The 26325-nt window shown below is 33.8% G+C and overlaps 1 protein-coding gene across 2 annotated transcripts in view; it reads left to right on the top strand.

The window, feature by feature from the left end:
* vap (RAS p21 protein activator vap) overlaps nt 1–26325 on the top strand; it is a 122794-nt gene that overhangs the window by 67531 nt on the left and 28938 nt on the right. For both annotated transcript variants that reach the window (XR_014127784.1, XM_081733935.1), the window contains exons 12-13: nt 23462–23682; nt 25955–26159. Coding sequence is in view for 1 of the 2 variants with exons in the window: in XM_081733935.1 (XP_081590061.1) it covers nt 23462–23682; nt 25955–26159 (426 nt within the window). In the remaining variant the exon portion in view is untranslated. The remainder of the gene's footprint in view (nt 1–23461; nt 23683–25954; nt 26160–26325) is intronic.

The raw sequence follows: 26325 nt of genomic DNA, 5'->3' as shown, positions 1-26325 counted from the left end.
GTGGGTTATCCACTTTTCATCACTCGTGATCAACCGATTCAGAAATGGCTCGAGTTCGTTACGTTTCAGGAGAGATTCACATGATCGAGTAAATGTGTTCGAATATCATGTGGCTCCCAAACGTCGAGCTTCTTGTTCTAGCGAACTTTCTCCAAATGGAGTAGCACTGTTTAGTGATGGATGTTTAGGCCATTTGTGATGTCATGACTGCTTACATGCCGGTATTGCTCGACCATTGCCAGAATAACCAACTTTTACTTTGATTGATCGCTTACTGCGAGGAACATCTTGGACATCGAAATTTCCAAAACGAAACCGACTGAACCATCTTTTGGCTGTTGCTTTTGACATATCTTGCTTATAAACAGCACAAAGCTCTTCACAGGTCTGCGCATTATATGCACCTTTATTGGAATAAAATTGTAAGGTGTAGGAAGTTCACTCATCTTTACGCCTGATTATAAGAATTTCAAAACTTCACATATATAAAGGTAACCAAGAAAGTTCCATCGCTTTTTCACCCACCACCTTCGAACATCAATATGTCACCTAAGACGTACCTGGAAGATGATAAATAGTCCCCATCAGCATGACGACCTTGTGCCAACGTTCTGGAAGGCCATGGATTCCATCGCGGTAGAACTTGGTGGGCCGTGAAGCGAAGAAGGTATCAAGTGCATTTTGCACCTCTACTAGGTATTTGAACTGGCGTCCTCTAAGGTGATTGTCCAAGGAATGGAACAGCTGGTAATCGGACGATGCAATGTCCGGGGAGAATGGTGGATGCAATAGTATTTCACATCCAAGGCGTAGAATGGGTTCCCAGGTCATCCTAGCCACGTGTTGCTGAGCGTTGTCCTATAACAGGAGGACCCCTTTGCGATTCAGAAGTACTGGCTCCAGTGTTTTGAGTTTTTCTTGAACAGAGCTCAACTGCTGACAGTACACAGTTGCATTGATGCTCTGACCAGCTGGTAGCAGTTCCCGATACATAATGCCACGACCAGTCCACCAAACACAGGAGGATCTTCTGGTCCAGTGCTGGATTCAGCTGTTTTGAAACCGGTTCATGGGATGCTAAGCAATGATGACGGCGCCGTGGAGCTTCGTACAGGACCCACTTCATGTCAGCACCCTGTCCAGAAATGGCTCCTTCCTCAGAAGAGACAGTAAGGAAACACAGGTGTCTCCTCGCGTTGTCTTCCGACCCGAAGTCAAATCATGTAGGACCCATCGACCCAACTTGGAGTGCTTCCCAAGTTGATGGAGGTGCTGCCAAGTGGTTTCTCCACCCACACTGAATTGTAGCCCAGTTCGTCATATGTCTGGCCACTGTTCGCCTCAATTGCTTCCTGAAGATCTTCATTGTGTACATGTGTTGGTCTTTCGGCACGTGGTGCGTCTGCGAGTGTTTCGTCACCCTCCTTAAACTTGTTAAATCACCACTGCACTGTCCGCGTAGTCACGACACCCTCACCATAGGACTGGAGTATCTTCGGTTCAGCTCTAACTGCGTTTGACCCCAGTTTGAACTCGTATTGCATACACGCCCTTATGACACTTTGTGGAGGTCCCATGTTCACTAGCTGCAAGTTCACGGTGTAACTGAACTGCCAGAATCAGGTAGTATGTTGGATATACCCACACTAACAACTGACATTCACCTTATCTTCATTTGCATTCAACTCACGGTGTGAGCCAATTAACACAGACCTCCACAAAAAGCGATAGAACTTTCATGGTTACCTTTATAGTAGGTTCAACTTTCAGCGGTCGAATGATATTAAGCCTGACTCCCTGAGGCTCATATATATCCTAGATTTGGGACACTAACGCCATCTCATACGCAAAAGGTTTGCTACTTCTTAAACTACCTAGATATCCTAGTTGAATTCTGCGCACTTGACGGTTTGAGATTACACTTGATCTCTTCGATAGGGGAGACTAATCTAGGTAACAATAACTTGTCAGATTATGTAACGTCTGATAGTCATTTACTGCATATTTTGAAATTGCGTGTCAACTGGTAGTAGTATGCATACCTAACTACGAGCGCACTTTTCCCCCTTCACCCCTAACTGTCTAAAATTATGAATCCGCCACTGACAATTGTACTTTAACACAGAAGGATAGCACAAAGTGAGATTGAGTATTGTCTCTGCGCATAGGCTTTTATGACATTTAAAATCATAAAAACTTACATCTAAAAACTTACAATCTAAAATCTTACATCTAAAACTACAACTCTTCTAACTTATAATGTCCCCATGGTAGAGTATTTACTAGGGTGGGTCGTTTTGCCACTTTTTCTTCGGAACGAAATGTAATACCTGGCAAAAGTGGCCAATCTACATGGACATTACAGGTATATATTTTTTTCCAAATCAGACAATATCTTCTGTGAGAACTATTGCATCAAAGTTTCAAAATTTCACTGAAAATTACAAAAAAAATACCAAAATTGTTCATTTTTGTACAGTTATGTTAAAGAAAGTAAACATATTTTTAAGTTTATACATGCCAGATGCTATGAAAACTGACATTCCTGTCTTAAAATGCCAGTTATATGCGCTTGAGAGGGATAGTGGTGCCTTCTCTGGGGCCGGAAAAGAGGGTAAATTCAGTACAATTAAGCGTTTCTACAGTGTTTTTCGTCCTTGCCTTTTCCTTGTGCCTGCTGGACCAATATGAAGATGAACGTGACATTTTTTTGGATAGCATCGTCACTGGAGATGATACGTGGTGTTATCAGTACGAGCCAGAATCCAAAAGACAGTCCATGGAATGCCGATTTTTACAAGCGCAACATGCAGGCTCTGGTTCATCGTTGCCAAAGTGCATAGCAAGTGGTGGGAACTATGTGGAAAAATGAGTCTGTAGCTGAAATATTGCTCTGTTTAGTTGTGCTGTTGTTAGTTATGTATCTCCATTAGTTTCCATAAAAGAGGAGGCATTACTTTGGGAACGACTTTCGTAGATTTGACTGAAACTGTTATGATTGCTCAGAGATACAATGTAAGCAAGAGGGCTGCGGCACATATAACATCAACTGTGCTTCAGGCAGCTTCAAAGGCTGGAATTATAACTTCTCAAAAATCTAGCGACATAACATCTGCTTTAACTGTAGACAGGAACAAAATAAGGCGTGCGAAACTTAAACTTGCTCGGAATTTAAAAGAAAGTTCTAGAAAGGATGATCCCATTAAAAGCCTATACTTTGATGATCGAAGGGATGACACTAAAATACACACAGGCATCGTTAGAGAAGAGCACTTATCACTTGCGGCTGAACCTAACTCTCAATACGTTGGTCACGTGACACCATCGTCTGGCTCTGCACATGACGAGACCACAGCTATTTTCGAATACATCATGAACCAACTCAGAGTTGGCTTTGATGAAGTTGAGGTTCTTGGGTGTGATGGAACATACTTACGCTCGTTGGAATATAGTTGTTCTTCGAAAATTAGAGGAACTAACAGGAAAACCTATGCAATGGGCTATCTGTCTCTTGCATTTTAATGAACTGCTGTTCCGAGCTCTCTTCACGTATATTCACGGCGCTATTCTTACACAGGTCCTATAGTTTCAAAACTATCTAACTGTGAAAAGCTTTCAGTGTGGCTATTCAAACCAATAAAATGTGACTTATCTCATCAAAGTCCAGAAGAGCACAGAAAACTCAGTAAAGACCTGAGATGCTTGTTCCAGATATCTCAAGCCATTGACTCCGGAGCATACTCGGAAGAGGTTGTTTCTATGATCCCTGGCAAACTAAACAAAGCTAGCTGGTTGACTAGTGCAAACAGAATTTTAACATTGTATATTGCAACAGAAAACCTACCAAGAAATTAATAGAAATTGCGACATTCATACTTAAGATTCTCTGTGGTTATGCAATACCGTATCAGAACATAGTCTTCCATTGCTGATAGTCCTCTCACGTCTTTGAGACCATTCGTAGGTCTAGACTTACCAAGGAAATACCAGGCTGTAATCCATTCATCCATTCAGACGAATGCATTCTTTGCACTCCCAGAAAATTTCTTCTCGCCATGATGACTGATGGTCGACTTGCTGCCCGACAAGATGCATTACATAACATTCTTAGTGCTCGAGAACACGAAGCAAAGAATCTCCATAACTCCATTAGATATAACATCATTCCCAGACTGAATTTTGAGGCAAACGATTACACTGCAATGTCCGTTTGGGAAAGCAGTGATGTTTCAATAACTGTACTACCAGTAAGTTCTATGGACGGTACCAAACTAACAGCTCATTGTCAAACTTTCACTTCCTGACAACACTGTGCCAGAATGGTCCTTCACCGTACACGGTGGCAGTAGAACGGATAGTGAAATTGGTCACTGAAGAAGCTTCCCGAGTATGTGGCAGTGATGTTAGAGGCGGAATAATCAGGTCAACCTTACTTTCTAGGCAAGCTGCGTTTAAATTTCAATCAAAGACCCAATTTGTGACAATCTTGCCTGACAGTGACTAATTGGATCAGTTCATCTGGCCCAATATATGGTTGGTTGATTGGATAGGCCTAGCGGAGGAGCCCTAGGTGCAGCCACCTCTGCATGGTGGGCTCTAGGTCACTTGGCCAGGCTATATTTCCAGGTGAGCGAGGATCTGCACAACCGCTTAACTGTACTGAATTTACCCCCTTTTCTGGCCCCAGAGGAGGCACCCCTATCCCCCCAAAGTGCATATTACTGGCATTTTTATACTTGAATGTCAGTTTTCGTAGCAACTGACATGTATTTAACCAAAAATATGTTTACTTTAACATAACTAAAATTAATGAACAACTTTGGTATTTTTTGCAATTTTCAGGTAAATTTTGAAACTTTGAGGCAATAGTTCTCACAGAAGATATTATCTGATTTGAAAAAAATCTATACCTGAAATGTCCATGTGGATTGGCCACTTTTGCCAGGTATTACATTTCGTTCTGAGAAAAAAGTGGTAAAACGCTGCACCCTAGTATTTACCCCATCCTCTAAAACACATCTTTTATCATCTACACAACTTAAAGCTAACTTATTTACTTCTATACTGTACAAATCGTGCTTATAACTTCTAATCAAATTCATCTTCTTATAATATTATTTTTGGTTGAACAAGCAGTCTTTATAATCGTTAAATGACAGTTCTTTACTTACAACATTTTTCTTAACTCCTTTTGCTTTCTTACAACATTTATCTTTTTCGAACCTGACAACAAATTCTTCTATGATTGTTCCTTTAAGTTCATCTTTCATCTTACCAAGTATTTTCTTATTAACCTGTGGTATCTTATATCTGTTATCTATAGGGTAATCACTCGTGTCGAAGTAATCAATATAAGTTTTCATGTCCTCGTACACATCTTCTGTTTGGATATGATATATATAGCTATCGGTATCTGTATAACATACTTCTAATTTGTCTTGGTATTTTGGCTTCATCACATTATAATGGAAGTCGTACATTAAATATTTCGATAGATCTAAGATACTCATTCCGACATATATTGGTTTATTAAAAGTTAATTTTGTTCTATTCATTATGATTGCACATAGATTCTCAGTATAAATAATTCTATCTTTAAAATTTGGTTTAGCAATTAGTTTTTCTACTCTTGTTGGGTCACATTCTATTTTTATAGGTTTACATCTCTTTCTAATATTTTCCATAGTCTTTCCAAAAACTGAATTGTTCATTAGCTTATAAAAGTTTTTCAAAGTCATTTGTTGCTCTAGTTCTCATCTGCGTGTTTAAATCTATATAATTCTTTTACCAATCTGATTGTTCAAACTCTATTACACGATGAATTTTCTTAAGTTTCAATCCAAGTGACAAACATTGTTTTAAGTTTCGATAGTGAATTACATATTTTTCCTTATCGTATAGGGTTGTTAACAGTTTTGATTGTTTTGAATCAGGTGGACACATGTTTTGAGGTGCTAATGGGTAGTCTTTGTAATAGTCATGTAATTCTTTAGGATATTCAAGATCAACTTCTAATATATAACCAGTATCAGAATCATCAGGTATATTTGTGTAATCTCTTTCTCTTATTTCGTCTTCACTTAACCATCTAAATCCCTTAAATGGCAAGTATTGACTCATTGCCCATTCATACAAGTTGTTAGCATCCAAGTACATTAAGTAAGAATCTTCTTTATTCTCATCGTAATCTTCCATATACTTATTGTTTGCTTTTACATATCTTTTACTACATTGCAAAATTCCACCTCTTATACCTTTCTCTATCATCAGTACCATATCGTAATCAGTTAGTAACTCTAGTTTTATATTTGTCATCTTTAACATTGCATCCCAAGCTAAACCTGGTGCTGTCATATACCAAGCTGGATCAAGACCATAAGCTTTAAGACATGTTTCTCTAAAGTTCTCAAACACATCTGTTAATAACAATATATCAGTTTTTAGATATAGGTCATGGTATTGTCCGAGATTCTTAATTTTAAATGTTTTCCACACACTCTTTGCATGCTTATAATCCCGCTTATGTGTGTGTTGCTAAGCTTGTTGTAGAATGCTTCCTTTGGTGGTAATTTTCTCTGTCTAAACTTATTCCAATCACTAACATAATCGTACGGATAAACACCTTTTCTTGTTACAAGGTTAAATTGTTCTTCATTAGGGTAGAAGTGTTGTGTGTGAGTCATTTGTTCCCTCGTTAGGTTTGATGATAATTTGTCTAAACTACATGCCATAAATCTAAATGAATCTACAAATTTTAATTTGATAGTTCCAACTCTTTTACTGAATGATATGTAACGTTGTTCGTTATTAGGTATTAATTCTATTTGTTCTTTATTACATCCTAGTTCTTTTATAAACAAGTGAGAGTCATATCCTGATAAGTTATGTATAATCACTGGTAAACTTAGGCATTTTAACTTTTAAATTACAGTTGTTATATAATGCAGCTACAAACTCTCCTGTTATATGATCGTGATGTTTAACCTTTGTGGTTTTCTGGTGTATAGTTTACTTTACAGTAAGAGCAGGATTTGGATTTGTTGAACTCTTTTAACTGTTTACGTGTTAAAGGTAATTCGTTATTTTTATATATGTTCGAAATTTGTTTGGCTTCTTTCTTTAACATTCTTATGAACTTCTTAGCTGCATCTTTACCTCTATACACAACAGGATTTGTTTTACTTCCATCACTTTTTACAATATAGTAACAGAATCCAGATGGGTTGTGCTGCTGATATTTTTTAGTATATGATTCATCTTCCGGATAACATTGTTTACATCCCATAACCTTATATAACAGACATTCAAAATCAGCGAAAATCACGAATGGTATCTTCATCGTATATTGGTAGTTTTGAAATTCAACATATGTATCTTTTGGTGGCATTTCTATCTTAACAGCTTCGTGAGTAGAACAATCTTTTTCGTGTTTATCTAATGCACTTTGCGAGTAAAAGTATAACAAGCATCTATCACATAAGTATTTTCGAGCTCTCCATTTGGTTATTTGACTACTTACTAATCTACTTAGGTCTTTAATCCAACAATAGTGTGTTTTATTTTCTTTTTTTACATAATAAATTTACATGGGTGTCTTTTTTTGTTTTTAGTGTGATATAAAATGTACACTATATATCTTCCATCATCATCATATGTATAAACGTTAAATGATATATCGAGTTGTCTTTCAATTTTTGGGATGTTACTTAGTTTTACAGGATAATTGATACCTTTTAATTTTTTTTTCTAAGTCTATAACAATATGCTTGTACTTTGGTGGTTGTTGTGGGTCTTTTTCAATAGGATGTAATGCAGAAGCAATTGAATACAAGAAACATTTTTCATCTTTGTTCTCTACATTGATAACAGTCTGTTTTCTTTTGATTTCATTTGGTAGTTCTATGTATGATGATCCTTTATACGGTACATATTTATTAAGAGCTAATGCTATGTAGTTTATATTTGTAAGAGTCCATCCAGAACCTCTGGCTTGGAACTCATCCATTCTTGCTCGTAATATTTCTTTAGCATCACTTATGAATTCTTTTAGATTGGTTGATTGGAATACCTCTTTGTTGTTAGTGTTAAAGTAAAAGTTTAGAATTTCCTTACCTTTCTTATATTGGCAGCTTGTTAGAATATTAACCTTTAACGAACCATGTTTTTGTAAGCTGATGTTTAGTCTATTTATTAAAGCCTTCGTTGTTGAAGTGATATATTGTTCTAGAGGATCATGTTCTTTGTAATCTGTTTTGAATTTCCATGTTTCTAATCTTGATTTCATTGTCGTTTCGTTGAGCTTTACATCAATTGGTACTGATTCAGGTGTTACTTTTGGTTCTTCAAATATCTCTTGTTTAAATGGGAATATATTTCTAATCTGTCTTCTGCTTTGTTCATTGTCATGGTGTTTAAGAAGGTTTATTAGTTCATGTTTTCGTAATCGGGAATATCTTTTGATTCCCTTCTCTTTACATTGCCGTCTTAACTCTACTACAGTAAATCTATTATAAATACTCATCTTATTTATTATATAGAAAATCAACGATCACTCTTCAATTTTTATCTTCACCAAAATTTTTTAATCATTTTCGTACTATTTTTATTTTCATTTCTCCTTATACAACACTTAATATTGTATACTCCTACCATTGTGTACATATTACGCGTTGTATTAGAACATGGCTTTCATGGGAATAACCCATCAAAGTTACATATACACATTTTAAAACTGAATCATTTTTGTAAACTTACTCATCGTCATAATCATCACTATCATATTCGTATTTATCACTATCCAAATCAGGTGTTTTTTGTTGTGTTATTAATAATTCTTTTTCCTTTAACACTATTTGCCTCTCTATTAACAGTGCTTGCTTCTCTAGTAGTGCTGTTAAGAGTTTAAGATCTTCATGAATTAGTTCAAGTCTATCATGTAATAAATCAAAATGTTTCTCCATATTATATAGAAAACCAAAAATGAAATAAATTTTAAAAAATCTAAGAATAAAAACGAACAGGTGAATATGACTAGTGCTAAGGAAATATTATCTTACAAACCTATATTTGATTGTGTATGTAAACATTTAGATATTAGTGACTATACTGATGAACACAAAATAAATTTTAGCATATCTGTAGGTATGTTAGATCATTTGTTCAAGAAAGCTACTAAAGAAAAGAACTCGTATCTTATACAAAACATTCTCTATGCAAACGTTATGAACTTGTCCGATGAGATGTTAGATTCACTGACTGATGAACAATGGTTATCTATAGGTTATGATGATTATGAGGAGGAATATAACTATGATCACATTACAGAAGACTTCATACGCAAATATCAGCAGAAAGTTAATTTGAGTGAAATATGTTGATGGAAAAAGTTATCAGAAGAGTTTATAAGAGAATTGGCTGATAAAGTTGATTGGGAGATTATTTCGGAAAGCCAAGACTTATCAGAAGACTTTATAAGAGAATTTGCAGATAGAGTTCATTGGAAAGAAGTATCGTTAAATCAAAACCTATCTGAAGAATTTATTAATGAGTTTATAAACAAAGTTGATTTTGATGGTATATCTTATGGAAGCAAACTCTCTGAAGCCTTTATACGAAAACATGCAGATAAACTTTCTTGGTGGTGCTTATGTAGTAAACAACAATTATCAGAAAACCTTATAAGAGATTACGCTAACAAAGTAGATGGGCAATGATTTCAACGTTTCAAAATTTAACAGAAGGATTTATTGCAGAGTTCAAAGACAGTGTTCATTGGCATAACATTTCAATTTATCAAGACCTCTCTGTAGAGTTTATATATTTATTTAGACATTTCGTGGATTGGAGAGTTATAATAAGATATCATGATAATTCCGATTTAGGTAGTATATTGTATTTAGCATTCGATGTTACAACAGATGGTTTGTTTAATGCTTAACTAATCACCTTTTATGGCTATTATACCATAAAAGTCGTAACCTTAATTATCAGATAATAACTGATCATATAAACAATCAATTTTTTAACCAAATCTTCTTCTGATAAGGATGTCCAAAACTTATTACCTTTACCTTTACGAATATCTAGTTTTTGCTGCATTAGGTTGAATGGCTTAATACTGTTAGGATCTCTAAACTTTTCGTATATTATTACATGATTCGGATATTTTTCTTCTGCTTCATTAAGAGGCTTATATAGACTTCTCTTTTGGCATCTGATAGCATAATAAGGGAAAGGATCATTAAGTTTGTTCTTCTTGTATATGATTAGGCAATTATCTTTTGAATTATCGTCTGTATATGGTAATACGTTAAATTTAGCCTCCTACAATTAGAGGAAGCTAATTTTTCATTGTAGTATTCCAATAATTCTTTAGAATCTTTATTTTTCAGCCAGTTATCAAACCTCTTACCACCACTCTGACATAACTTAGTAGCATTGAAATAGCCTGTGTTCTTATCTATAATCAGTTTAAAGTCCCCCAAAATACCATACCAATAATTGTCTTTAATCTGTTCGTAGCAAATATAGTTTAAACTAAGAGAACTATCCATAGTACTCATATTTATTATATAGAAAATCATTATTTTTAATTTTATTTCGTTACCACCTAGTTTTACTGTAAACAATGAGTTTTCAAAGTAGCCTGAATTCGGTCAATTAGTTTTATATTGCAGTAATCTAATAACTCTTTTGAATATTTATTTTCTAACCACTGATCAAACCTGTTACCACCACTTGCACATAAGTTCAACGATTCAATCCTCAGCATTTTGTCCGGATCACAATCTGTTTCTTTAGATAGACGTCAACCTCTTAAATAAATACAACACACAAGTGGATCAATTCGTTCCTATTAAACACAATCATCATTCATTTTAGCTTAAACACAAGTGGAACAATTCGTTCCTATTAAACACAATCATCATTCATCTTAGCTTAAACAGAAGTGGAACGTTTCGTTACCCTTATCTCATTCAAACTAACCTTTTATGGTTATTATTCCATAAAAGACAACATTTATATTTACATTACATTATTTTATCTATCCAGCTATTATGTGAATCATCAAATCTTAGCCACTTAACGTATACTTTGTCACCTTTCTTTCTCAACACCTTTTCCACCAAGTATTCATCTTTATGGCTCGTCTTTAATAGTTCTGGTTCGTAAAATCTACCTTGCACATCTTCTTCTTCTAAATCTTTAATTCTATACGTAGGTGGATTAGATGGAATAACTTCGCTAATAACAAATACTTTTGTTGACTAATTAGGTGTATATCCTTTCTCAAATAACCCTTTCGATTTACTTATACGAACATTATCGCCTAATTTGTATTTGGATTTAACACGCTTATATTCTTTCTTATACACTTTATCCAATATTGTTCGCTCATTTTTCTTGTTAACTTCTATAGGCTTTAAACCAATTGTTCTATGCACTCTTATTATTATACTCACTAACCAATGTTGGTAATATCTGTATCCATTTGTAATTCCCTTGTGTTGTAAACCTTTTCCACATGTTTTAAGTGTTCTATTAAATCTCTCAACTACAGAAGCTTTCTTACCACTATAGGTTGAGTAATGATTAATCTTATTTTCCTCCATTAACTTCTTAAATTCTTTATTGTAAAACTTTACCTTGATCAGTTTGTAAGTTACTAGGTTTTCTCGCTCTTAATATGGATTCAAATGCTTCTGTAACATTCTTACCACTCTTATCTTTAAGAGAAACAGCAAACGCAAATTTCGAAAACACATCTATAATTGTTAGCATATACTTAAAGCCTTTATTTAATTTGGAAACACCTTTTAATATTCCGCTATCCATTTCTACAAGATCAGCTTGCCAAAGATCATTGATACCTTTTATAACCACACTTAGTCTGTCAAAGTTTTTTCTAGATGGTTTGTGAATTTCTTCTATAATGTCTTCTCTAACACCTTTACCATCATATAGTCAATCTTTCTTTTTAACGAATTGAGTTTTATTAATTCCACATATACTACATACACCTTTCTTTAGATATCTTCCATTCTTTATTTGTTCAATTCTAATGGTATCTTTCTTCGTATCTGTTGATTTCTTACATTTAACACAATACATTATCATTATTTATTGTATAGAAAATCAAAAAATTAATGTTCATCATCACTTAATTTGTTTTCACCTTCATCTTCCCTTTCTATATACATAATAAGCATTAATAATTTGCCTTCTTTCAAATCAGAATCTTTGGATGGTCTAATTTTTAACGGATCATTTATATTAAAGTGTAATGGAAAACTTTCAACTAGTGTCTCATTTAAAAATAGATCTATAAGATATTTATTAAGACTTACTTCTATATGCATTAACCTACCTCTATAAAGAAATTTGTAGGCAGCAGCTAAATTATATACAAAAAGGGCTGGTTTCCCAAGATCATCTTCTGCCAATCGACATGGTAATTCAACAATTTCTTTTCGTGTAAGTAATTTAAACTCTTCTTTCACTGATTCAAGCTGTTCTAATGTCACAACATCTTGTTTATCGATAGCATTAGTTACATAACCAATCTTTTATTCTGAAAATCAACCCAGGATGTGTAATTTGATATAAAAACTTTATCCATTTTAAATTTAAGCTCTTCTTTTGTAGCAAATGTTTGTAATAGCATGTCCCTACTTTTAATGTTACCAAAAATATCCATATTTATTCTATAGCAAATGTTTTTACGAAAGCTCTGTTTCTATGTATATTACAATAAACAATAATTGACCTTCTTCCATAGCAGAATGTTTATTTGGTTTAATCGTAATTATATCGTTCTTCTTAAAGCTAAAAGGTAACTGTTCAATCAATGTATCACCTAAATATATGTCTAGAAAGTATTTATCCAAACTTAATTCCATGTGCATTATTGCGCCATTATAGAGAAATTTGTAACCATTAGAGAGATTAAATATTCTAAAGATTGGTTCCTTAACGTCTTTAGCTCTCAATCGACATAAAAAGGGTATGATTTCTTTCTGCATAATCAATTTAGTAGTATCCATCCTAATCTTTTGAAAATCTTCTTTCTTTATGTATGTGTCTTGTAACGTTTCTAATACATCTTCAAATCGTTTTCTATCGTTCTCTAATTGAGCTTCTATTGACCTAAGTTGACTTACGCTAACATCATTTAAATTCTCCAACAATTTTAATTTTTCTTCACTAATATCAACATCACCTTTTCTATCTACAACATTACCAAATATATCCATACTCATTTATTATAAAGAAAATGCCCATCCTAATTTTTCAAAACATTTCTTTAACATCTCTATTTGTTTAGGTGAGTGTTTAAAATCAATATCAACATGATCATGCTTTTTCAACAGATAGTACAATACACATTTTAAGTTAATAAACAATGCTCTTTTCGCATACATTTCTTTAAAGACCTCGTGTAAGTTTTCGGACTCGTTTATAAGTGTTTCTTCCATATGTCGTAATTTTAATGGTTTTTGATCGGTAACATGATAGTGTATTAAATATACATCATCATAATATTTTGTGTATTTGTTTTTCTTTAGTACTTCTAGAACATCTTTTGTTGATATTAAATCTTTTGGTATATTTCTAAATTTATCATTTAATACCTTGAACACATCTTTGGAAATAATTCTATCCTGTAAAGCTTGTAAACGAGATAACTGTAACTTAAATCTTTTTGTAGTATCATACCATGGTTTTCTTGCACAACCAGCTTTCACTTCTTCCTTAGTACTGTAAACCCAACCACTCTCTACAGAACAATCATTAGAAATGTAGCTATTCATACCTTTTGTTAATGACTCACTACCACAATTGCGGCATTCTAATGGTCTAGAGCTATAATTTGACAACAACTCCTTTAAGGTAATTATTGGGCGTGACTTTTCCAACTCTTCATCCGTGTACAAAAATTTAGGTATTAACGTTCTCCATAAATCAATAACTTTATATACGTTGTTTCTATCTTTTAAGTCTATCTCACTAACATTCTGAAAATACTGATAAAAATTATATCTATTTAGTGCATCTAGTTCATCCACATGCTTCTTAAAATAATCTAATTACAGTTCTTTAAAGACAGTTCTTTAATAAACTTCTTAAAATAATAAATAAAATTTCACTGTATAGCTTCCATATTTATCTTAAACAAAACTTTTATGGATACAAACCATAAAAGCACTTGAACTTAATAATATATAATCATTTTTAATCATATACATAACGTCACTAAAAGAATACCCTTAATTTAGAAGATTTAAAACCTTAACACAAAGATTACCACATATAACTGAATTAAAGTCTTGTATTCCTTCGTCATTGTAAAATAAGTTTTCGGTACCAAGATATTGTACTAGTTGTTTAGGAGGAACACCACCATAAGAATCGAACACGTACTTTTCGTTGTTATCTTTCCAATAGCATATCCGATGAGTACCAATGTTTTCTGATTTATCGAAGTTAACTATACCACACTCATTTACATAGGGTTTTTTGGAAGTTCGTCAGTCATAAATACACCTCTAAATCGTTTTATCTTTAACCAACCTCTCTATATCGAAGTTGGTCAATGGTTTTAGTTTTTGACTTCTTTGGTTTACCTGCTCCTTGTTTTTCTTCTATAACCATATTGTGCCTTTTTTGTTCTTCAAGTTCTTGTTTATTTTTCTTAGCATCAAGTACAGTTTTAGTAATCGCTGCTGCACCACCTGCTAATGAGCCAACTGCTCCTAAAGCTGCTAAAATGGCTGGAATTGTAAAGATAAAACCACCCATATGCTCTTTCTTAATCTTTTTCATTTGTGCAGTAGTTAGAGTTAAATCCATTCCTTTACCTTTAATTTTCTTGGATTTATCGTTGTTTCTTTGTTAATACATGATCGATATTTAAATCCTTTAGTTCACTGTAAGGAACACTAAACATACAACCTTTAATAGAACACATTTTCCTATTTATTTAAGAGAAAATCTTGGTTTGTAAAAGTACAGTTGTAGCTCCACCAAAATCAATTAAGGAATCATTCTCATCTGTTATCCTTATCTCAAAATTATCAACCTTGTCTTTAGATATAGGGAAAAATAATGGATAAGTAGGCTCGTAAATAATACTGTGTTTAAACTCGGCATCTGTTTTAAATGATGCTATAATTCCTGTTTCTCTATGTATGTACTCCGTATCTTTAACAAACATACCATCTGCTATATTACAGTGAACATTAATTGTATCGAACGGATGAAACTTTGGTAACTTACTTCCAATATGTTTTGTTCTAAAAATTCATAAATCTAAGAACAGTACTTAAATTTCCCATTAAGATATCAATATCACCTATTTCTATTTTTACTCTATTTGTTATATGATCCTCTTTTAGCGTTATGTTTATGGAGCGAGATTTTAAATAATCATTTAAGACTATTTAAGCTGTATTGTCCATTTGGTATACTAACAATTTCACCTCCATAGCTAAACAACGTATTATGTGTAATGTTTGGAGTTAAGTATGTTGTGTAAAACCCAACTAGTCCTATACTTAAATTGTTGTTACTGTTGTCTAATTCATAATGGAGTTTCTTCTTTAAAACGGAAGTATCACTCGTTAACTTAAATACCTTAGCCATTTATTATATAATAAATAAACGAGTTTGATTTACCTAGAGATATTCCAAGAGAGAAAGTAATCAAGTTAATAGAAGATATCATTCAAAAGTTAGAATACAGCTTAAAGAAAAAGAGAAAACTACAAATTGTTAGATATGCGTACTACACTTTGATTACGTTACCGGTTATACTTTCTGCAACAACTAGGTTTATTAATATTTTTATACCCGTAACAATTTACTCAATATTAACAACGTCTCTTGCGACTGGAAGTGCTATAATAACAGGTTTGTCTTCTAAGTTAAACATAAGCAAAAGAAAAGATGAATATAAAACCATTGTCACTTGTATTAACTCATTTAAAGAACAGTTAGAGATGATAATAACATTAAATGGTGTAATGGATAAAGAATATATAAAAAGTACGTTACATAAAATCAGAGAACAAATTAAAGATATAAGATCATAAAAGATGCTGGTACCCAGGGCTTAACTTATAATATATAAGGACTCGGCGATTTATCGGGTCTGAATCAAAATTTTCTCTATAATAAATGAGTAAGAAAACTATTAATTGGGATATAAAAGAGATGATAAAAGAAATGAAATGAAATCTTTAAGTTTTACGTCCCACGGTTATGCCGGTTAGGCTAAAGGAGACGGTGATGATGAGAGATGAGTGAAATGGTGGAATGAAGAAAGTGGGAGGAAACGGGAGAACCCCGAGAAAACCCACGAGCACGGTGTTTGTCCACCACAAAGTTCACTTGGCGGGGGCTGGGAGAGATGATAAAAGAAACAACAGCTAAGAAAAGAAATGGAGAACTTATACCTGATGAAATTCGATGTCTTATTGTGGGTCCATCTGGTTGTGGTAAGACTTCTGTTATTTAACTTCTTATTACAGCCAGGTTGGTTAAACAATAATTACTTCTATATATATTCTAAAAGCATGAATCAACCGAAGTATGAGCAATTAAAAGAACGATTTCAAAAGCAGAACTAAAGTTCAAGAAGCAAATAGCAACGTTCTTAAGCAGTAATGATTGTATTGTACCTATTGAAGAATGTGAAAAATACTCTGTCGTTGTGTTTGATGATTTGGAGAACCAAGATACTGTTAGAAATTACTTTACGAGAGGTAGACATAGACATTTAGACTGTTTCTATTTTGCACAGACATATTCAAAAGTACCTAAACAGCTTATAAGAGATAACGTTAACTTCCTATGCATATTTAGACAAGATTATACTAATCTTAAACATATGTATAACGAGTTTGTTGGAGGAGATATGCCTTATGATAAATTTAAAGAGATTTGTTCAAAATGTTGGCAAGTTTATGGTTTTATAGTAATTAATATGACAAAGAAGGTAAACAATAATAAGTATAGGAACAAGATAAAACACTTTATAAACGTTTGACGTTTTTTCACGTTTATTGACGTTTTTCGTTTTCTATATAATAAATGGATGAGAAAGAAATTAATAAGAAAAATGAAGTTAAAGGAGTTCTTAATAAAGGGCTTCAAATATTGGAAGAAAGAAAGAGCAGGTATATACGATAAATTTAAGAAACAAGAACAACCTGTAATTGATGCTATCCAAAATTTAGGAAGTGAGATCAAAGAAGTAGCAGAACAAAATAAAAATCGAATAACTGAACTTGTTCCAGCTGTACATAAGACGGTTTCAATAGATCCTAGTCTACTAGAAACACCTAAAAAGATAAGTTATGATAGTCCTCCAAGTAGTAGTGATACACCTATAACAGGAGAAATAAAACAAATGAGAAAACAAATTAAAAGACAAAGTCGAAGGAGTAGAACCTTTAACGGCAGCACAATCATTTGGTAAGATTGCAACATAATATTATAGTAGAAGAAATGATAGTGTATTTGGAATAAGAGCTGTTGAAGAAGGTGGAAGAATAATAAATAAGATAGGAAATTCTGAAGTTAAAGTGAGTGGTGATGATTTGATAATTAATGGTAGAACTTATAAAGGAACAGAAGGTCTATGGGAATTGTTAATGATGAATACTAATAAAACCATTGAAGATTATGATGATGACGATTTTGAACAGTAAAAGGAAATAATAATAGAATCAGATGCTGCCTTCCAAAAATATAATCGAGACAAAAAAGTAGCATCTAATAGAGGTTTTAAGTACATTAATATTATCAAGCCTATTTGGGATGATTATATTAAACCATATTTACCTCCAACACCAACAAGAAAGAAAACACCAAAGTCTGGGGAAGGAATAAAAATATACAACGAATTACCTAAAGAATATATATGGATGGATGATGTGAGAAAGTTAATTGATCAGTTAATAGTTATAGATGGAGAAGAAAAGGCTGGTAATAATAACTTTTATAATGAGAAAGTAGGTATAGTGAGTATGATTAATAATAAGCTTTCACAATTTATTCCTAATGACCCGAAAGGTATAGGTTATTTGATTAAGATCTTAAATACATTACCACCACGATTTTGGAGTGATGAGAAGCTTGGAAAAGGATTAGTAAATGATTAAACTTCCATTTGAATTACATATTCCAGGATTTTCGTACTGTGGTCCGGGAACTAAGCTACAAGAAAGATTAGAAAGAGGTGATAAAGGTATTAACCCATTAGATGAGGCTTGTAAAGAACACGATATATACTACAGAGACAATAAAGATACAGAGTCAAGACATATTGCAGATAAAGAACTAGAAACTAAAGCATGGAATAGAGCATTTAGTAGTGATGCATCAATTGGTGAACGATTAGCTGCTTTTGGAGTTAGTACTGCTATGAATGCTAAGGTTAAGTTAGGATGGGGATTATAAGTTTTTAAATGTTATTATGTATAATTCTTTTATGGGTACATTCCATTAAAGCGTTGTTTCAAGTTTTTCTTTATAAGAAATGGATAGTATTGAGAGTTATGAGCTACAGTTTTAAACCTAACACAAGAACGTTTAATAATTTGAATGAAGCTAACAAAGATATTGAGTTTGATTTCTATGTGGGGGATTTGTTTATACATCCACACAAAGCAGATTGTCATATGACTTTTGAAGTTGTTGGCGCATCAGCTGGAGGAACATTTGGTGCAAATGATACTATAAAACTTGTAGATAACTTCTTACCATTCTTCTTTTCTCAAATTGAGATTAGAAAGCATGGAGTTATTATAGATAAGATTGAACTACCTGGAATAACATATACAACTATTGGAACATTAAAGATTTCCAAACCAGAAGTTGAATATCTAAAACAAGCAGGATTTGAAACAGATAATAAACTTGGTCTACGAAAGGACTTTAGCGTTTTGTACCCATTAAGATTAATTCCAGGCTTCTTAAGTGATTATAAAGAGGTTATGTGGAAAGGTGGATTGAGAATAACATTTACAAAAGCTAACAACAATAACGATGTCTTGTACAAATGAGCTGGAACGGGAGCAGGTGCAACAGCTCCTCATGATGGAAAAATAACAATAAAGAATATGGAGATAGAAATGCCTATTACTGAATACGAATTTAATTACGAAAACAAGTTAAAGATGAATATTCTTAAAGAACCTAAAATCATGTTTTCATTCCATACTTATCAGTGTGTTCAGAAGACTGTCGTAGGTTCTTTCTTGGAGTTCGATGTTACTACTCAATTTAATTCTAGACAATTTGATATGCCTGATTTCGTAGTTGTAATGGTGCAAACTGATTTTGGTTGATTTTAAGAGTTTTATGGTTACAAAGCTATAAAACTAAGACCTTTAGACATACAAAACGCAATGCCATTTGAATTTTAAAGATACGTGTATGAATAAGGGATTTGTTTGAGTTTTTGTAATAATATCCTTAGAGTTATGCAACCTACAATACATTCAAAAGATAGTACATTTATTTCTCTACCGATGTCGTTTGAATTTTGAAAATCGGTTAATAAATAACGGAAATATAGAGGTTTCAAAATACTATCCTTAAAGGTAGGCAACCACTTGGACACTCAAAAAATTGATTTATTTCTCTATTGATTGCCGTTTGAATTTTGAAAATCGGTTAATAAACAACGGAGATATAACGATTTTTAAAATAGCACCCCTTCAATACGCCACTGATGACAGGGTTGGTTATCGTCTTCAAAAGATTATCATGTTTACCTTATTTGGTAGTAATTCATTGGTAGTAGTTTCAAAGCTTAATTCGTAATTTTAACAATTCTGGAAAAACATGTTAAAAATAATTAGTTTCCAACCCTGTTTTTAGAATTTTGTCTCACAACTTAGGATTTAATTCTGATATTCTGATATAACTGAGTGCTGACGAAAAGGGGAGAGAGAGAGAGACGCGAGCGCTGCATGTGGTACGTTTTGAAACTAGATGCTAACTCCACCGAGGAAGATTATAACGGCGAACATGCATTCGCTTGAAAACTGACCGTTAGGAGAGGAAAGTTGAGCGACTAAAACCTCTCTGTCGTTCAAAGCTGAGAAGGAAAGAGAGAAAGAGACCCAAGAGATATTTCGTCATGGATTCAATGACGTCATGTATTACGTTGTCTCGTTCATAGAGACTACGTCATTAGTACAGCGCCCTCTTACGACTGCTAGCTAAAAGTTCTGTTGAAGGAAAGAGAAAAGAAAATATGTTGGCGTGAGGAGAAGGAAAAGAAAATCGGATTGCATGCCACGTTCTAAGAAGAAGAGAGGCTATAAATCTAATACATATATGTATACTCTTGCTTCTCTCAACTGAAACTGGCTTGTAAACTTGAATGCATGTGTGTGCGTGTGTGCAATGAGAGCTAGAATACATGTAACAGCTGTATGCAACATACTAAACTTTAAGTCCTTATAATTCAACTATTTCTGAACCGATTTGCACTATAAGTTATAAGTTACAGATGTAAGTTTTTATGATTTTAAATGTCATAAAAGCCTATGCGCAGAGACAATACTCAATCTCACTTTGTGCTATCCTTTTGTGTTAAAGTACAATGGTCAGTGGCGGATTCATAATTTTTTAGCAGTTAGGGGAGGAGGGGAAAAGTGCACTCGTAGTTAGGTATGCATATTACTACTGGTCTATAGATGAATATGCAAATATCTTTAGATATCTTCGTCTGTGTTATTATGAATACTGCACTTGTGTCTTTGTAAATGCCTGCCACATTTTTACGATATGAGAAAATTTAGGCCGTTTGATTTATAGTCGATTATCAAGATAGTAGAAACATTTGTAGTAGTTGAAAACTTTCAAGATGATTGATGTGACAGTCAGGCGGTGATTACAGCGCCTGACTATCGGTGTTATGTTAGGGCAGATTGCATATTATGTCAGGATCAGTGGAGTGGCAGTGTGCAGTAAGCTGAGCAGACGGTAGTAGAGTAAAATGGGTGATCTCTCTTGATTTCCGACGAGGACAAATTGTTGGCACTCGGTTATGTGGTGCAAGCGTAACCAAAGTGGCAAATGTGTTTGGTGTGTTGCGAGAGAATATGTTCAAGGTGAAGACGGCCGACAAGTCAAGTTGCACGGGCGAAACCGCTGATAAGGGACCATAATGGTTTAATACAACGCTAGTGATGTTACTAACATAGAACATGGACCACTGATGACTGAAAACATGTGATACATTCAGATGAATGTCGTCGTTCCCCTTATTTCAAACCACGGGCCATGTTTATTATGTGGCGGACGCTCAAAGAAGCGGTGTGATCGGCGGCTCTGTGATGTGGGCCGCAGTATCCTGGTTTACAGTGAGCCCTACGCTGATGCTTATCGATTGCGTCACTATCTGTGATTATGTCGCCATTTTGGGGGACCATATGCATACTACGGTACAGGTGTTTTTTCGAAATGACTCCACATTCCAGGATGATAACACAGCTGGGGCTGTTGCGACTTGGTTTGAAGAGTATTCCCGAATCTGGACATTGAACATCCGCTATCAGTTTTGGAGACACGAATCCGGCTCATGTTTCCTTCTCCATCTTCTGTCACGGAAGTGAGTTATGCACTGCACTGCACATGGAATGCTGTAATATTCCTCTTGCTAACACTCATGACCTCCATGACTCCATTCCCTGTCGTATCAGAGAAACACTGAGGGGGGGCTGTTGTCCAACGCCAAATTAGTCTGGTAGGTTGCAGTTTTTTTTTTTTTTTTCAGGTTTTATTATAATTTTGATAACCATCTGTAATTGTAGATTTAAGGGGGTTCGAAAATCTTTAAATAATCACATTGGCATATACCATAAACTTTAATGCATTACGGCTCCTCAGCTAATTGACACAAAGCTGATTTTTGTTTGAAAGTTTATAAAATAAGTTTTTCAACGATATATCACATTAGTAGGTTCTAAAGACTAGTCGTTCAGGCTCATCGAGTTTGATCTTTTGAGCTTGAACATTTGAGAATTCATATATGGGGTCTGAACTCAGGGTTATACTGTAGCATAACCGAAATATAAGTTGGGGTAGTAGTGGGAACATAATATAAAATGTGTTTATAGTATAGTACTTTATGTGTGTATTCAGTATGTTTTTTTTCTACCTACAAGGTAGAGTTCTTGTGTGTGGCAGTTTGCAACTTCATCACTGTAATAATAATAATAATAATAATAAGATAGTGATTATGAAGAAGAAGAAGAAGCAACCTTTGCTAATTTTGTTCATTAAGAAAGTACATACATACAGCATAAGTTAAAAAGTTTTCACCTGTATCCGTTCATTCAGCCGTTGAATGATAGCCTTGCTTTCCTTCTTCGTTAATGTTTGTATTCTTCCCGTAGCAGTACAAGGATCTACTTTTGTAAGAATATTGCTCTAGCAAACCCAACAGAAACTGTCTGGTTGCTGCTGAAAGGCAACGAACCTGATGGTCCATGAGGATGAAGAAACTTAATTTCTATATCTTTAGTTTGTATCTTTAATATATACCAAAGTAATGTTTCTCAGTAAAGTTATAAACACGTGCAGAATGGTCTTTGATTAGTTCTGTTACAAATCATAGACCACTTCAATTTTGTGTATATAAATGGTCTTGTCTGTCTTATTCAATCTGTAACAATTCATTCACCTTAGTCGAAATTGGTAGTAGAACAGCAATAAATATTGAAACGCAAAGGAACATTATGACGCCATCTATATTTGAATAATAAAAATCTTACCTTTTGAAGCTTTCTATTAATTATAATCCACTACTGTGTTTCGTTTGCCTTTTACTTTGCCGAAAACCTTTTCAGATAATTGTATTCAGGATAACATCTTAACTGTTTTATTTTATATATTGTAAGTGGTTTCTGTATGTGCAAAAATCAAAACGTACCACTTTTCACTTTGAACACACTATATAAAGGAAGATAACTATAATATATCGGAAAACCTGAAGGGAACAGAATCATTGAAATCGTCTGTAAGAGGAGGCCATTTATATTTATGATTATCAGTGTTGTCATATGTAGAACTATAGTTAGAACGGTAGAATAGTAGAACAATAACTAAATTTCTTCAGAAATGTTGATGTTCAGTTATGTGAACAAACTGGAAATAAATCATCGTATTTTGGAGAGTAGTCTGCGAATCTAATTTTGGTACGATTAAGGATACAAAATTCAACTTGGACCAAGAAGGTCGTGATAAAAGTGGGATTATATCATAGAAGGTAATAAACATCAAAATTCTTAACATTATAATTGCACTCATGTAGTATCGGTGTGTAGGATTTTTTGTTAGTATTCTATTTGGCGGTTCTTTTTGGAGGCTCACTTTCAGCAGAATTAATGTTTTTTGTTGCATGTGTATATTTTATTTAAATTTATTCCTCTTTGCTACACAGAACGAAGATTGGTATCCATTATCAGGGATAACACCCATTGGTGAATGGGGTTCACTACGGTTGCGAATACGATATTTACATGATCTCATTATGCCTCAGGAAGAATATTCCCCAATGCAGCAATTGATACTTGATCCTAGTTTAGAAGTAGTTAGAGCTCTTGCTGACATTTGCCACATGGACCGATATCGATTAGCAACGTCACTTTTAAGGATATTCAGGTATGTTTCTATTTTTGATCTATTTTGTTTCAGTAGTAACTTGTTTCATTTTTAGGTGGGCATTAAAGCTGCAGAAAAGAACTAATCACTTCATTTTTTTTTTTTTTATTATTTTATTTTTCAAAATACCATTAGACACTGAGAAACTATGTACGTACGCACCAAATTTTGACTTATTTCCATTTTGATACTTTTATCTTGGTATAATTTCAGTCTCCCTTCTGCGATCTTCACTGGGGACTCTGGTCTTAAGCTCAGGATTCTTCTACGTTAACTTTGATAAAACTTGATTTTGGTCAAAAATGTAATGCGTATCATGAATCTTATATCTCTTAGTACGAAAGATATGTTCACACATATTTGACTAACAATCAAGTCAAGTTAATGCAGAAGGATATTCGGTTTCAGAACATGTAAGAAGATACATACTTTTACTCTTTTAGAATCTCATCTGAAGTCACCGACGAGGGTCTCAAATTGGCGATAGTAACTATATGATATAAAATTTAAATCAATAAAGGAATACGTCAAGATTCAGAGAAAATTGGGTTCCTTGCACATGATTTCAAATTATTTGAAACTACTTGTTTTTGAGGTTTTAATTACTGAGAAACCTGTTGGTGCTTGATTAATGTGTCATAGAAATAATATACATATCATTGGAAATAGCAGCGCTTTCAATGGGTTAATCTATTTGTTTCATAGTATTTCGCATTAGATATTCTGAAATCATAATTTATGTTGGTTTCTCTGTTGTTTACAAAAGTGCGGGAAAATTTGTGATGAGTATCTTTGTCGTATAAACAAGACATATAGTACACAATTCATGAATGAGTTTATAAGCTGTCGTAATTTACGGCACCTATTAAAACTATCACAGTATTACAGAGAAAACTAAATATAAGTTGTTTCAACTTGATCTCATTTTATGTGTACACTACTTAAGAATTAACTAACTCTATGCCCTATAGAACCCAGACTACTATGCCCTATACTATGTTCACAAGAGCTTTCCATTGACTTCTGTCCTTAGCCAACTGGATCCAGTTTCTACTTTGCACTCATATTTCTGCGAGATCCGTCTTAATATTATCCTGTCTAGGTCTTCCTAATGGACGTTTTCCAATTGGATTTCCAGTTAAAAACTTCGAAAGCGCTTCTATCTTCTTCCATTCTGGCTACATGACCTGCCCACCTGAGCCTTTTAGATTTGATGACCCTAACAATGTTTTGTAAACGGTATAAATTATGCAGTTCTTTGTCACGAAGCTTCCGCCATTCACCATTCCCGTTCCTCTTGGGTCCGAATATTCGTCTCAGAATTTTATTCTCAGTACTTTCAGGCTTTGTTCTTCCCTCAGAGTAAGCGACCATGTTTCGCAACCATGCAGCACAACAGGCATTAATATAGTTTTAGGTACTAAATGCTCACAAGGGATGTGCGTGATTTCGAACATTCAAAACTGCACGAAAAAGTGTGTAGAATATAAACGCTTATGTCAAAAACAGTAGTATGAGCCATTCGCATGCAAAACTGCTCGTCTTACCACGAGAGACAGTTGAATGATCACCTTTTAGTAACACGAATAAACAAAATACCGATATAATAGGACCGATTGCTATATTTCTCTCTGTTTAAAATAATTACACTATGTGAACAACAGACCTTTTCCACTGACCTGATAGTATTGCTAAAGCCATTTTTTTTTTTAATTTTTTTTTTCATTCGGCAGCACACTTCTGCATTCAAGTATCCAGTATCAAACGCCACACTAATTAAATTTTCAAACGATGATGTTGATATGTCAAGATTATAACGTGCCTTTTTTCCATTATATTGTAACGGTGCAGAAAGTTGCAGAGAACCTTTGGGGGTTCTGGGTTCCTAGGTTCATTTCCGGTAGGAAAGCTTTGGAAAATTTGAACGTATTGTGACGATTCAGATTCCACCATAAACTTTAGTTCATATCTCATACAGCCTGTATGTTGAAAGGAACGCTAAACTCCAATCCAACCAACCAATAAATAATCCTTCTTACGGAGCTTCAGATATAGCGGCCATATATATCTTCCATGGTTCTAGGCATTAAATATTTGTATGAGTGAAGGTAAATTTAGTTAATTTTTGAGCAGACACCTAATATACCGCAAGTTTCATTATCGTTCTGTTTTCTTTTATACAAATTGTAATTGGGCTCAAGCTTGTGTGTAGAATAAATAACTATATGTATTGTTTTTACCAGTTAATTCTAACTGTATAACTATATAACAGGTACGAAAGGAAAGAAGCTGATTTGCTCAAAACATTGAATGATTTAGAAATTGAAAGAGAAGAAGAAACTTCAACATTATTCCGAGCAGCATCGCTCACTACAACATTAATGGACTTATATATGAAGTCAGTTTGTACAGGGTTTTTACAGGCTGCAATACAAGATGTAATACTGAAGTTATTAGAATCAAAACAGTCGTGTGAAGTAAGTATTATAATAGTAATGTTGATTATAAACCATTATCACAGGGCTCATAGCGAGGGTTTTTTTTTTTTTTTTTTTTTTTATACTAAAAGTTACTTCTTTTCAAATTTGTCACTAAAAGTTACTTTTTTGGGAGGTAAAGTGACTTTTTCGTGTGATTTATGTT

Source organism: Thermobia domestica, chromosome 12 (assembly GCF_964235325.1).
Source record: "Thermobia domestica chromosome 12, izTheDome1.hap1.1, whole genome shotgun sequence".
NCBI classification, from domain to species: domain Eukaryota; kingdom Metazoa; phylum Arthropoda; class Insecta; order Zygentoma; family Lepismatidae; genus Thermobia; species Thermobia domestica.
Note: the sequence above shows the minus strand (reverse complement) of the source record. Positions and strands in the feature narration are given on the sequence as shown.